Source organism: Neopelma chrysocephalum, unplaced genomic scaffold (genome assembly GCF_003984885.1).
Source record: "Neopelma chrysocephalum unplaced genomic scaffold, ASM398488v2 Primary Assembly neopelma1_97102, whole genome shotgun sequence".
NCBI classification, from domain to species: domain Eukaryota; kingdom Metazoa; phylum Chordata; class Aves; order Passeriformes; family Pipridae; genus Neopelma; species Neopelma chrysocephalum.
Window position 1 is genome coordinate 345630 of NW_020925744.1, and position 12430 is coordinate 358059.

Consider the following 12430-nt stretch of genomic DNA (forward strand, 5'->3'; position numbering starts at 1 on the left):
CACACAACTTCATCATTCTCATTTTATTACAACCTTTTTTTTTTGTTGCCTAATTAATGTCTTGAACATAATTTATTCTTTAATGATTTTCCATTCAGAACTGTAAGGGTACTTAAGTACTGAAAAAAATGCAGTACAAACAGACAATCCCATCTCCAAAACCACAAGCCAACATCTTCTAGTGATAAAAATTTATAGAGGTCTTTTGAATGAAAATGACCCCGCTACAAGAGATATTTTAGTCCAGGAAGTAATTTAGTAAAGGGAAAGTCTGGCTCCATCTAAACTAAATCACTTCTATGATGGGATTGGATGTAAAGTATTTTTTCAAAGTATTCAGTATTTAATCAGAATGATAGGACACCTGAAGATTTATTCGTAAAGTGGCTGTTTTCTATTCAACTGTACTTTCATTGCAAGCTGATCATTTGGGGAATTTGTGCTATATGATCCAATACAGCGTCATATCACACATTATCATATCTGGAAACAGCACTAGCAGTGAGCCCTATTTGGTGTTTCATCATTTACAGGTGGTGAAATGACTGACATTCTGCATATATTTTTAGATCAGATTTTCACTTTATAAGCCAGTGGGCAAACAGTCTTAGTTGTGTCACACTATGTGAGCCTAAGAGCGTATTAACGGAACAAATTCGGTAAGAGGTTGTGTATGCAAACTTGTTACTTGAACCAGGATTTTAATCTGTAGGTCTAATACACTGCAACTTGACAGTGACTTGTTTCCTCAGAGACATTTCATATCATTTGTATCGAACTAGAGTTGGTTTTTCTTTTAATAATCCACACTTCTTGTCATATCATTGATATTGATCTGTCTGTCTCCATACCTTTAGATGGAGTGGGCCTTCCACCATGTCACTACAGTCACAGAAAAGCCCTCTGGGAACATCTGAGAGGCTCAATTTCTCTTCTACCTAATTTCTGCCTGTTTGAAAGCATAGGAGAGCATAGCTCATTTTTCACCTGGAAGTTTATGAAAAAGACCAAACACACATTTTTCTAAATTAATTTTTTTTGACTGGCAAAGGGGAAACTTCGAGATTCAGTGATACCGAATCCCATAGGAATGAAATAGGTCACTCTCCAACATATCCTTGTCCTCCTAAAGTAGAGGTTGCCTATAACCCTAATAGTAGTTGTTACCTAGCATGAAAACATGAAGGGGAAAAAAAGAAAATAAGAAAACAGGAAAGAAAATAAAGGCTTCATTCTGTTTTATTTAGCCTCCTGCATGTGCTTCTAGCATTTACATAGGCCTTTTTGCACTTTTTAAGGCATTTATCTCAGAGAATTAGAAACAGAATATCTCTATTTTTGTTATTACTTGATTTATTTTATAGCAAACATACCAGTTGTTTTCTCTCTGTGCTCAGAAACAGCTCAGAGAACAGAAATGTTCTCTGTGAAATCTGATAATGCCAATTTAATCAGGATCTCATTAAAACAAACAAATTCAAGAGTTTAATCATCACTCAAAAGTGATGCTCTCCTTTAAAAACAGTGACAATGGGTTTCTGAGTTCAGTTTCTGCTTATTCCTTAATCTATAAAAGTATTCCTACTTTCTTAACTTCAATCTTAACAATATATCTGGTTGGTTTTTCCTATCTTTTTACATCATACAGGTCTTTCAAATGTGTCTAAGATAAGAATCTTTCTTTTTTAGCTTGTCTGAAGACAAGTTGACAAATAACATAACCATTCCAGAGCATTCTTCATGTCCTCTGTGTAGTCGGTAATAATAAAATGATATCTCTGCCTCAGAGGACCTGGTAGTTCTGCTCTGGTCTTCTAACTAATTGTCCATCACTGATTTTGGCTTCCCTTTACAAGAACAACTCTTCAGTGATGCTGAGTGAAGTATGACCTCGTCAGACCAGCCCCATGCATTTACTATATAAAATGCCTAGAATGCCAAGAACTCCAGATCCATTTCAATACCAAGTACAGCAGCTTTTTCGGTATGTATTTATTAGCTTAAATTAATGCAATACATCATACATGCTTTTACTATTGAGATAGAAAGCCAGAAACTAAATATTCACATATAGTTGGTTCACTTTTTGCATTGTGGTTTTAAATAGGAACTCAATATTCTATGTGAAATAAATATGCAACACATTATTTGCAAAATCTGTTAGGAGTACAAAATGTTAGCTCTGTTACATCTTGTTCAGCTAAGCAGACATGACTTATTTTCGAAATTGTTAATAATTATTAAAAACTTCTTGGAATAATAAATACAGTACTTATATTACTTCTTAACTGTACACTCAAAACAGCAGAGTCCAGCAGCACCATATAAAGACAGATATCAAAGAATAGGTAGTAGAGAAACACAGAATTGTAAAAGGGTGGGTACAATAGTATTACCTGGTCTTTCCAGTAACTTGTTTTAGAAGAAACAGCAGAGGATAAACATCAATTATAATACTATTATGAAGTGTTTTACGCTTTGAGCCTCTGAACACAGAGCACCTGTCTGGCAGCCAGGAAAACTCTGATTCACAAGGAGATGACTGAGTCCTGGTGGCTAGAATCAAAACCTCTTGTTCCAGGGTCACCTACAACTTCTCTTTCCCTATAAATACATTGTCTATCTTCATCCTTAATTTTTAGTAACTCAGTTTTTGGCTTTTCCTCCACATACTCTGTACTCTAAAGTGTCTTGCAGAATTCTCCCTGCTGCCCTTAACATCAGAAAAGCCTCTAATTTAACAAACCACCTGCCTTCACTTGCCCAGACTCATTATGGAAGGGCCAATTTACTTTTCCTCAGCATGACTTCTTGAAGCATCTCAGCTGCATAAGTTTGTGGCCACTCTTATTTGCTGTTATGCTCTCCAAGAGAATGAAGCTAGACTTCATCTAACAATGCAGGGAAGTGTTATGTATGTGATTTTACATACAGATGTTGGAGGTTGGGCTTTAGTTTCATGTATTACCACACACTGAAAACCCAAATAGCAGAGAACAGTAAGATAAATAATTTTTTTTCCACAACATAGCAAGAAGAAGGTAGATAAACTCAGGAATCAGAAAAAGAAGAAAATATATCCCCCAAGGTCCAGGACACAGGTAATGTCTCTACTGGACTTCTGAGCCTCTATACAAGGCAAAATAAGGAAGCTAATCCCTTGAAAAATAGAAATGGGAAATAGCTTCATTATGAGAGCAAATTTCTATAAAGCGTTTTCAAAGCTATTATAAAGCAAAGGCTGTTACTGTCTGTTCCTAAAGCTATGCCAATGTAAATAGCATGAAAATAACTCATGTTTGAAAAGCAAGGTGCTTCACAATGAAGGTTGTTATTTCACTTTTAATTTGTCCCTTGAGACCTCTTTGTAACAAGTGTCTTAGAACCATTTGCGTTATGTTCTACAGTAGAGATGACTGTCATCTCCTAATCGCTTTGCTTGGGTCACTTGGCACTGTCTCCTTATCTCAGTAATAGTTTTGTTTGCAACTCCTCTTACTGGTAACTTACAGTTTTAGATGAGTTCTTTACTATCCTAGCATGAATTACACTTGGGTGTTTGTGAATTAGCTTAGTGTGACTTTGTGACTGGGCAGAATTTCAGTGTCTTGTTGTAACGGAATACTTTCTGCTTTCTAGGAAAAATGCAAAAAAAGGGACTCCCATTACAAATTATTTGCAAATAATATGTGACTGTCAGGTGCTTCTGCTCCAGTGAGAAGTGCATTTGTAGAAGAGGGTAAATTGACTGCAGTGACAGTGTGGTTGAAAGAATTCAGGTTAACCATTTAGACAACCAGAGTGGTTTGGAGTGATTTCCTTTCCCAAGGACAAAACTGGCACATTCTCTTACAAGATCTGTAAGGAAACTCTGGACTGCATGCTTCCAGTAGACATAATTCTTGTGCTTGTAGAATCACAGCATCACAGAAGCATTTATGTTGGAAAATACCTCAGATCATTGAGTCCAACCTTTGACTGAAGACCAGCAGGTCAACTAGACTGTAGCACTAAGTGCCACACAATCATTTCTTGAACATTTCTTGAACACCTCCAGGGATGGTGCCTGGCTCATTGCCTTTCTCTGGACTTGCTCTAGCACCTCAATGTCTTTCTTTGAGTGAGGTGCCCAAAACCGAACACAGCATTTGAAGTAGGGCCTCACCAATGTTGAGGACAGAGGAACAATCACTGCCCTGGTCCTGCTGGCCACACTATTGCTGATACAGGCCAGGATGCCACTGGCCTTCTCGGCCACCTGGGCACACTGCTGGATCGTGTTCAGCCTCCATCAACCAGCACTCCCAGGTCCTTTTCTGCCAGGCAGCTTTCCAGTCATTCTGTCCCCAGCCTGTAATGTTGCCTGTGGCTGTTGTGACCCAAGTGCAGGGCCCAGCACTTGGTCTTTTTGAATCTCATTCCACTAGCCTTGTCCCATTGATCCTGCCCATCCAGATTGCTCTGCAGATCCTTCCTGCTATCCAGCAGACCAACACTCCTACACAACTTAGTGTCATGTGCAAATGTACTGAGGGTGCACACGAACCCCTCATCTAGATCATCAATAAGATATTAAACACATCTAGATCATCAATACGATATTAAACAGGGCTACCCCCAGTACTCTGGGGAGTACTGTGTTCCACTGATGACTGGCTGCCAGCTGGATATAACTCCATTCACCACCACTCTCTGGGCCCAGCCATCCAGCCAGTTTTTAACCTAGCAAAGAGTGCACCTATCCAAGCTGTGGGCTGCCAGCTTCTCCGGGAGAGTGCCATGGGAGTCAGTATCAAAGCTTTGCTAAAGTCCAGGTAGATAACATCCTATGATATTAGCTGCTGTGAGCTGAACTCTGCTGAAAATTTCTTTGTTCCATTTGCCTGGACTGCTGTTGATATGTAATCATTTGTTTCTTTCTTTCTTGCTAAAGACTGTTTAGCTGTCCCATAGCACTCTCCAATGAGTAGACAACATGGCTTTGCAATGGAAGGACTGAGTGCTTTCCGCTTTACCCACCACATCTGCATGATTTTACCACCATCTGCATGATTACCATTCTAGAAATTGCAAAGAGATTTCTGATTCCTTGCTTGTTCTTCCTATCATGAGAGCTAATATGGCTGCAAAAGCGGAGTGGACTGATCTGGAATCGTGCATAGCTGGAAACTACACCACTGAGACAGAAACAATTTTAAGACTCAGTGACTCACAGCTTTTGGCTGTATACATTCTCAAATGGGAGCTTTATTCTGACAGAGACAAGATAGTGCCAAGAAGGTAACTGAAGGAGTTGTTCCCATTTCTAAGGGACTATCTCCTAGACTACGCTGAATTTTTCCCCTATAGTCTAAGAAAGAATGCAGTTACACTCATTATTCTGAAATTTTTTCAGAATAATGAAAAAAATTTTTTCAGTGTCTTCTGCGTGACCACAATATCTTCCTTGAAAGAAGGATGGCTCCTTTTTCAAGAGATGTCATCTTACAGTTGCGGCAAGGAAGTGTGTATATGGTAAAACAGTTCATTCCTGAAAAAGCATGGCTATTTATAACTGAAATACACTCAGTTTTCAAAGTCTTCTTTAATTCTAGGTTTAAACTGACCTACATTCCACATCAATTTGGCATACCCTTTATATTTTAAAAAGAATGCACATCAGTAGTAATTATGTAAGTTAATTGCATTTAGAAGAATCACTTGTATGTTACAGTTTCTTTTATCAACAGCTTTTTCTGATCTTCATTCAGAATATTTATTATGCCATGTTTGAGCCTTGGAAAATGAAACCACCTTCTCCAACCTTGGACTACACAAATCCAGTTTTATTCAAGGAATAAAGACTTCTGCCCTGTGAATGCTGATTAACTGGTAGGTGTGAGAATCATTAGTCTGAAAGGTGTGTATTTTCTTATAGTGACAGAGAGCTGCAGCTACTTGACTGTAGTCTTAGCAAACCACAACTATATGGCTGTATTTAATTATATCTTGCTATATGTTGAACACGATAGCAATGTATTTCAAATCAAGAACTTGGTAGGTAAGTGAAAAAGGCAGCCATATTTGGAAGAGATGTACCATATATATATATATATATATATATATATATATATATATTTTTTAACCTTTTAAGCTGGGATGTGGGAGGTACATAAGACAAATTTTATGCTTTACTAAATTTTTATTTCTTCATAAGGAATAGCATGGTGCAAGGCTGTTTGTTTTCTATCTTGAAGATGCAGAAATTAATACCCTGGCCAAACTATTCATGCAAATAATGAAAAGTTGAATGGAATATGCTTTAAGCATCTTTGTTATGAACATGTAATTGTATGGGAATCAGAGGATGAAAAGCTGGGTGTGACTCGGTAAAAACAGTGTAAGTTAATTCTTCTGAAAGGCCGGGCGCCTCCTCAAGACACGTTGATAAGGGAAAATTTCTGCCTCCAATAAAAGGAATTCGAAAACCAGTTTTACTCTGTGAGGTACTGCTTGTCCTGTAAGGGTTATTTTTACCTTCTAAAATAAAAATTGATCGGACCTGTGTATTTCAAAGTTATTCTTCCTAGTCATGAAAAAATGAAGAGATAAATGGTAAAACTGCATATTTTTTTCAGTGCAATTACTCATATTTCTTTATGTGTAACTATAGCAAGATTGTGAACGCTGCATGCTGCTACTGCCCGTTAGATGTATTGGTCTGAGCAGGCAGTAGAATGAAATGTCAACACAGTCTATGCTATTTCACTTGAAGAATTACTGAATACTCTCTTACTGACTGAAACAAAACATGAACATTCCTTGTGCCAGAGGAAGAGCTTTTGTAATAAACTTCAGTCCTTTCAAAGCCTTACAGAGTTGCCCTTCACTGCCTCCCAAGACATTAGTATTTCTTCTTAATTTCTTTACCAGTTCTTACTATAAGTGATTGAATTAAGAGTCACTTCAGTAAATCAAATATTTAGACTATGTTAGTTCCAAATGTTGACAGCATTTTCATGCGTGTCACATTTAATAGTACTCTGGCTTATAATGTGAAATATTTAGTATTTTCAGATGTTTTTGAGACATATGGCTAGAAGCGCTCATATATATCTAGTCAGACAATAAATCAGATGCTAAAGTATGTTGCTTTCTGCTAACTAGAAAATTGTATGTAAGTATCTATCCCCATATAATAGAAAATAAACTTCTGTACCTAACCCATTGTTTGCTTTTACATCAAATGGATAAATATAAAAGTGTTATTGTTCAATATCTATTGCATCTCTCAGTGACTCTTAATGTATGTGTTTTACACTAAGTTATTTTTATCTATTTGGCTTGTTTATTTCTAAAGACTACTACAGAATTCCAAGTCTTGGTAAATTACAGTTCATGTTAAAAGCTCTCTGGTTCCCATTTTCCAGCTGTTTCAAAGTGTCCATTTTACATGCCTATAAGCATTGTTTGTTTTTCCATTTTTCTTTCCAGCAATTCTTTCAAACTCTTGTTCCTGTGCTTGAAATACAAGTAATCAGAGAGAGAGTGGCCAATTCTGGCCTTTTCAAAGGATCTAAAGCTGAGACGTTCTTTGTTGTTTGCAAGATCTCCCTCTCCTTGGCTCTCCTCTTTGTCTGAATTTCCTATTCTCTTCCTCAGTCCTCCCTCACTTAGCACTTCTTCCTTCTCGTTGCAGTAGGACTCTCTGAAGTCCTTCATCATGGACTCAGGTTTGCCAGAGAGATCTTGAGCCACATACAGCTTGTTGTCATCATGATGATACATGACAGGGCTGTACCGCTCTGCCTCATAGCAGTTGTCTTCCTCTTCTTCCTGGCATGAGCTTCCCTTGGCACTCTCGCCATCAGAATGAAATGAGATTCCCTTCCCTTGGCTTTTCTGGGAAAGATCAAAGGGCTCTTCCTGTTCCAAACTTCTCAAGACATTTGTCTGGGACAGAGCAATTCTTCCTCTTCCAAGACCTTGCAGTGGTTTGAGGGGAGGAGAAGAGGAAAAATTTATATATCGGAAATTTTACTACTTGATACATGGCTAAAAAACAGATTCTGAGGTGGCCTTTTAGTTCATACTTTACCTTTGTCTTCCATCCGGCTACCTCCAAGTACTACACAATTTGCATCTCATAGCATCTCCTTTGAGATGCTGCAAAAAGGAGTGCTATTCTATACACTTCACAGACAGGTCAGGACACGCAAAACATTGTATTATACATGCCAGACTCTTGATGAGGCAGCTAGGAAAAAAAGTGAAATGGTCTGTCCTTTTATAATCTATTTTTTACCAGCGAACATATCCACTTTCTCCTTCCTATTCTTTTTTAAATGAAAGCTATGATCTAAAGCATCACAGTCCATAATCCACGTTCAGGTTTTATATATTATTTTTCCATAGGAGTGGAAGATACTGAAATTGTGTTAATGTAGTTGTTCTCTGGACACTCCAATTCAAAGTTAATACTTTAAGAATGAAAAGACAATGAAGTCTCAGCAGTCTGTGATCTCCACTCTCCTTAATTTTTCCTTTCATCCACTGAGAAACCAATTAAATGAAAAGCTCTATGGACTAGATAGTGCTTCAGCTTGAGGAAATCACTATAAACCAATAATGATTTCGAGCAGTGTAATGTAAATCTGTGTATACTCCTGGATCTGATTTGCCTTAATATTTGTCAGAGTGTCTTTCCTCTTACTGGAAACATAGATGTTACCCAGGAGGCAACTGTGGACTCTAATATGCTGCAAGCACCAGGAGGCACTGAAGAAGATTGGGATACTGCAGGCATAGACCATTTTCATTAAAGACTAGTGACAGTTCTGGGGCGAGGATTTCACCCGATAGTAAATATATACAAAAGCCAGTACTTTACTTGCTTTTGTTTTCTTTGGTTTGTTTTTTCCCCTCAGTAATTGAATCCAGTTTCTGAAGAATCTATGCAGTCTCACGAGATAACACATGCTACTTTGCAACAGACTGTATTTGTTAAAATGGTTCATAAGCAAGCGGCAGACCTTAGAAATTATCTTGTGTTTGATAAGCCTCAAGGGATGCAGAATCCCCTTGTACAATGAAAAGCTCTTAGGCAATCTCCAATTCCAAGTAATTGTCTAACCAGCATGGTGCTGCAGGAGCTTTACAGAAAAAACACACTTATTTCATTACCCATTAAGATGTTTGTACATTTTATATCAAATGTCAGTGGTACAAGTTCGTGAATCTGTAGTACACAGCCCATTTGGGTTCACTGATATGCATCTTCAGATCTCACAGAAAACAACCTTTCTGAAAAATATTACCTTGAGAATGAAATCCTCTTTCCATGACCCCATGTTTGACTTTCATGTGTCTGGTTAGGTTCCCCTTCAAGGTGAATTTGCTGGGACAGTAGAGGCACTTGAAAGGCTTACTATCCGAATGCAAGTGCATGTGTCCCATTAAATTGTGCATTCTGTTAAATTCCTTTCCACATAGCTGTAAAAACAGTAAAAATGAAAATTATTAGTTTGAATCAGTATTTACTAGGAGAACATTTTAAAAGGAAGTAAGACCTACACTTTTCCACTTGAGCCTTGGCAGCTTTTGGCTGCAACGTGATTTTGAAAGTTCCAGGCAATAATCCTACAGACAAGAATATGTGTTTGAGTATCTAGGGCCCTTTGCACTGCTGGTTTTTCTTTAATTTAGTGACCAAGACACACAGTCAAGGATTCCCCAAAACCAGGCAATGGTGTTGTAAGGAGGGGAGAGACTTAAGTGAGTAATCTGGTAGGCTCTTAATTTGAATGATATTCAAAGTATAACTTTCTGCCCTGGCAAAGCATTTCATTTGTAGTTTATAAATCTAGCCTTTAATCAAGAACAATGCCAGGCAGAGATGGAGACACAAAATAAAACCAATTAAGGTTTTTTGTGACACAGTCAAACAGAGTATTACTTCTCCTTAAGTGGAAATTAAACAGCTGCATATTTTGCCTAAAGCTAGAAAAAGCAATTCCTTATTTTAGTTTGTTTCTTGTTCATCCTTTTTTCTCTGATCCCTTTATCATTTTTTTATCAAATTTTGTGTTTTGATGTCTCTGGTGAGTAAGCTGGAATGTAAACAGTCATGAAGCTGCAAGAATGACTCAGCTTTCCCTGAAGCATGTTCCTGCCAGCTCAAGCCATTGATCCTGCAATTTTTCCTTTGATGGAACAATAAGGGTCATTTTTTTTCATTGTTGTTGTTTATCTAGATGAGTCCTTTTGTGTCTGAACTCTTACAAAACAAATGTATTCTCAAGACATGAGAGTTTGACATCACTATTACAAGCATCTAGTCTTACTTGCCTTCTGGTCTTTCCTTATCAGGATTTATAATTTTATTCACGTTCAAGTGGCTATTTCCATCCTCTGCAAACTTCTGTATTTGCTTTCTACTTCAGCTCCTTTTTTTTTTTCTGACTGGTTCTACCATCAGATTTTAATTTTTTAAAATTATCTTTATTTCTTTATGAGCCAGAATCACCATTACTGAGTAACTGAAACTTCCATCTAGCAGGGTAATCATCTGGCAGACAATTACTAAAAATAAATAACTAAGATTCCACCACATTTTTTGTATAATGGGAATTCTGATTTTATTTATCTAGATATTGTAGAAGATCTGATATGCTACTTGTAGATTCATATTCAGAAAGTCATCACCTGGAACACCTGGATGAAATGTAGATAATGGAATTATTGTTGGTGAAACAGTACTGTGTTACACTGTCTCTTGAGGGAAAATTGAATCAGTTCATTTATACAAAAACTTTGCAGGTGTACTGTTTTACAATTAAAACTAGAGCTGAGTCAGTGCTACAAAAACAAAGATTCTGGAAATATTCACTTGTTTTTAAAATAAATATTTTCTTCAGATGCATATGTTTTCTTCCATGATTTTCTCTCTGAAATTTTGCTAAAATGAACATTCTAGCAAATAAATTTATCAGCAAGACAGTAGGAGGGGGGAAAAAAGCCACTGGAAATGAATTATTAATTTTTAAAATTAAGATATCTGGTTCCAAGGGTCATCCATCCACTTAGGAAAGAGTATTATCTCTTCTTTGCATTCAAACAAAGATAATATGTAGGATTGCTTATATTCAGAGAAATGAATGCACCAAAAAAATACTTTGAAAGTGCTGAGAGGAAACAAATAGGAAAAGTACTGATGAGCCCAGAAAATTTGCAAGGAATAACAGCAGTTGATTGTATCCTGGCAGCTGCTGGAACAACCTATAATGTGTCAATATTACTCTTGCTACAAGAATGCCAATAATAATAGCTTTCTAATACCTGCTACATGAAGGCTTCTGGTTATCTGCTTATGTTGTGGCTGACCTTTATTGTCACCAGATCTTTCTTTCCTATAGCTAGGTCTTGATTTTCCTTGGCCACCAGTTTAGATAGAGAAATAAAGTTGAATAGGCGAGTGGCTAGAATACTTCATGCAAATCCATGTCTTTATAGGTTCTTGAGTATTAAAGCTGATCTAGTAGGAGCATTTATTTTCTTCTGTGAAGTTAATATTTATTTATCTTTCTTCATAAAGAAAAGAAAAGGGACTTCATAAAGGATAGTTCTTTACAGTAAAAAAGTTCTTTGTCTCTGAATAAAGTTGACAGATTTTTCCATCTCCCAAAGTCAGGCATATCTTAGGGTTGTGTAATGTGTTCTTGCCATGAAATCTCCTCTGGATACATGAGGAAATGGCACTAGAAGGGAGAGGTGTGGCAGGAAAATTAAAGAATTGCAGATATTAATATTGTGTTTCAGAATGATGTTTCTGTGTCATGGTCTTTGTTTAACTGCTCCTTTTCAAAAGGCACAAGACAGCTTTTAGATGAATGATCCACAGGGTAAAGAAAGCAGGTTTTTGGTCACATGCTGGAAGACTGCAACTCAAAGCTAATTGGGGTACACAGCTAATGCTTAATGAAGAGCCTGAGTCTGCATATCAAACTAGAAGGTTGTACAAGATTTTCTTTCTCTGTGGCATGACAGGGTTGTGAGCCCTGATGACCAGAGTAAGAAAGATGACAGTTGCATGGGACGGAGGTCCAGCAGAACTCACTACAGAGCACCATAGTGTTCAGGGAGATGCTGTGGTTTTATGCAAGAGAACTTGGGATATCAGGAACTTGTGGATTTTTTGTTGGGCTGTCTACTCCAGACAAGGTAAAATTAAAGCCTTGAAGAAACAGACCTCAGCTGCAAGTCTGCTGAACACACTTTGTTGCACTGGCTGATGAAATGGACTTCAGTACAGTTTGCTAGAAGAATCCTGCGTTAGTTCAGCGGTAGATTTTGTGCTCCTAAGATACCACATGAAGTATCACACTTCTAGATTTGTCAACCTGTTTTGTTTCTTCTCAAAGTACTTCTCTCTCACATTTTCTTTGGTTTTGAA

At 37.4% G+C, this 12430-nt stretch overlaps 1 protein-coding gene across 7 annotated transcripts in view; it reads right to left on the reverse strand.

Moving 5' to 3' along the window:
- Window positions 1–6124: 6124 nt before the first annotated feature.
- The window catches only part of ZNF366 (zinc finger protein 366), a 33163-nt gene continuing 26857 nt past the window's right edge, over window positions 6125–12430 (reverse strand). For all 7 annotated transcript variants that reach the window (XM_027671441.1, XM_027671435.1, XM_027671439.1 and 4 more), the window contains 2 exons: window positions 9297–9471; window positions 6125–7964 (listed from right to left, as the gene is read on the reverse strand). In XM_027671441.1, the coding sequence (XP_027527242.1) occupies window positions 7429–7964; window positions 9297–9471 (711 nt within the window). In that variant the 3' untranslated portion in view covers window positions 6125–7428. The remainder of the gene's footprint in view (window positions 7965–9296; window positions 9472–12430) is intronic.